This window comes from Morone saxatilis, unplaced genomic scaffold (genome assembly GCF_004916995.1).
Source record: "Morone saxatilis isolate NCDOM2014 unplaced genomic scaffold, NCSU_SB_2.0 Contig10, whole genome shotgun sequence".
Classification (NCBI taxonomy): Eukaryota; Metazoa; Chordata; class Actinopteri; family Moronidae; genus Morone; species Morone saxatilis.
Genome location: NW_023339652.1, coordinates 12035256 through 12037309, shown reverse-complemented (window position 1 = coordinate 12037309; position 2054 = coordinate 12035256). Strand labels below are relative to the sequence as shown.

At 44.9% G+C, this 2054-nt stretch overlaps 1 protein-coding gene across 1 annotated transcript in view; it reads left to right on the top strand.

Moving 5' to 3' along the window:
* dhx57 (DEAH (Asp-Glu-Ala-Asp/His) box polypeptide 57) overlaps positions 1–2054 on the top strand; it is a 9895-nt gene that overhangs the window by 5503 nt on the left and 2338 nt on the right. The window contains exons 16-21 of the mRNA XM_035677418.1: positions 172–345; positions 564–764; positions 995–1271; positions 1407–1502; positions 1597–1680; positions 1897–2034. Of these exons, the coding sequence (XP_035533311.1) occupies positions 172–345; positions 564–764; positions 995–1271; positions 1407–1502; positions 1597–1680; positions 1897–2034 (970 nt within the window). The remainder of the gene's footprint in view (positions 1–171; positions 346–563; positions 765–994; positions 1272–1406; positions 1503–1596; positions 1681–1896; positions 2035–2054) is intronic.

The following is a 2054-nucleotide window of genomic DNA, read 5'->3' as shown; positions in this document are numbered from 1 at the left end:
AAATCCTGATGCTGTTCATGCATGTGGGTAAAATAATTTGTGGTTACTCTAGTATTGTACAAAATGTATTGGGTGTAAGCCTTTGTAACCAAATGGCCATTGTTATGTGGGGAAAGGAACACTTAATAGTTTAAGTCAAATGCTAATGTGGATGTGCTTTCCCCTCATTAGGTGTGAGGTGTACCCGCTCCACTCAACCTTGTCAAATGAGGAGCAGCAGGCGGTTTTCAGCCGGCCCCCAGACGGTGTCACAAAGATTATCATCTCCACCAACATCGCAGAGACCTCGGTAACCATTGACGACGTAGTGTATGTCATCGACTCCGGCAAAATGAAGGAGAAAAGGTAACCTTGTGCTCTTTGAATATACTGTATGTGAATTTGTGCATTTTAGTTAACAGTGATTGTAAAATGTACAGTTTGTACAGTAGTTTTATCCTTTTTTTTTATTTAACCAGGCAAGGCATTAAGAACAAATTATTATTTACAATGGCTGTTTTATTTGAGTGTTGCAGAACTGGTTATTTTTTAAATCTTAATGTTCTACTTGGTTATATTTTCAGATATGATGCATCTAAAAGCATGGAGAGCCTGGAGGACTCGTGGGTTTCTCGGGCCAACGCACTGCAGAGGAAGGGTCGAGCGGGTCGCGTGGCCTCGGGGGTCTGCTTCCACCTCTTCACCAGCCACTGCTTCCAACACCAGCTGGCTGAGCAACAGCTGCCTGAGATCCAGAGAGTGCCTTTAGAGCAGCTCTGCCTCCGGTAAATCCATCTGTTTGCTCTTTGCACAATGCCAACCTGCTTTGTTTTCTCTGTAAATGCGAATAAGATTTAAATAATAAGATTTATGTATGACATGGCTATTGGGATTTATGCTTAGAAATGGAGGGAAACTGGGTCAATACAGGGTCTTCTCTGCTGTAGATTTTAGGATACGCAAAACAATATTTCCTCATGCTAGTACTTAACATTTCGCCCTCTCCCCTTTTTAGAATCAAGATCCTGGATGTGTTTGCTGAGCGGAAGCTGGAGTCGGTCTTCTCTCGGCTCATCGAGCCCCCGGCTATGGGAAGTTTGGATGCAGCCAAGCAGCGCCTGCAGGACCTGGGAGCTCTAACTGCAGATGAGAAGCTGACCCCGCTGGGCTACCACCTGGCCTGCCTGCCCGTCGACGTGCGCATCGGGAAACTCATGCTGTTCGGCGCCATTTTTCGCTGCCTCGACCCAGCACTCACCATCGCTGCCAGTCTGGCCTTCAAATCACCATTTGTAAGAGCGCCTGCCACTGTTAAAAGATCGTATTGTCACTTCTTGGGATCACATGCTGATTTTAGGATCCTTTACCAGCGGCTCTTTGTGGTAACCGTTTCCTTTTCTATATTTGCTACTGTGTCTGTTTTACAGGTGTCTCCATGGGATAAGCGGGAAGAAGCCAATGAGAAGAAACTGGGCTTTGCTCTGGCCAATAGCGACCATCTAGCTTTGTTACAGGCATACAAGGTACTGACTGAACTTATCTTTGTGGAAAAATAACATAAAAAGTATTAACTCGTGTAAATGTTGACTTATGTGATGAACTTTCCCTCTCTTGCAGGGATGGTGCTGCGCTGCAAAGAATGGCAACCAGGCCGGCTTCCTTTACTGCAGGGAGAACTTCCTGTCTTCGAGAGGCTTACAGGTCAGGCAGTGCTGTCTGAATAATGCCTTCTTTCTATAATTTGTGTAATGCACGTAGAGTTGTTTATTTTTTTGTTTTCTTTTAGATTTACCACTTCTTGAGGCATTGAAATCTGCTCTTTAGTTAAATAAGTGATCTTAATTGTGTTTTGTTTGAATCAATTCAGCTGGTCATGGCAAACAAATTCAAAATGTTTTTCTGTTGTGACGTGTGCAGGAGATTGCCAGTCTGAAGAGGCAGTTTGCTGAGCTGCTGTCTGACATTGGCTTCATCAAAGAGGGACTGAGGGCCAGGATTATAGAGCGCATGTGCTCTAAAGGCACTGATGGCATCCTGGAGGCTACCGGCCGTGAGGTAACACACACACACACACA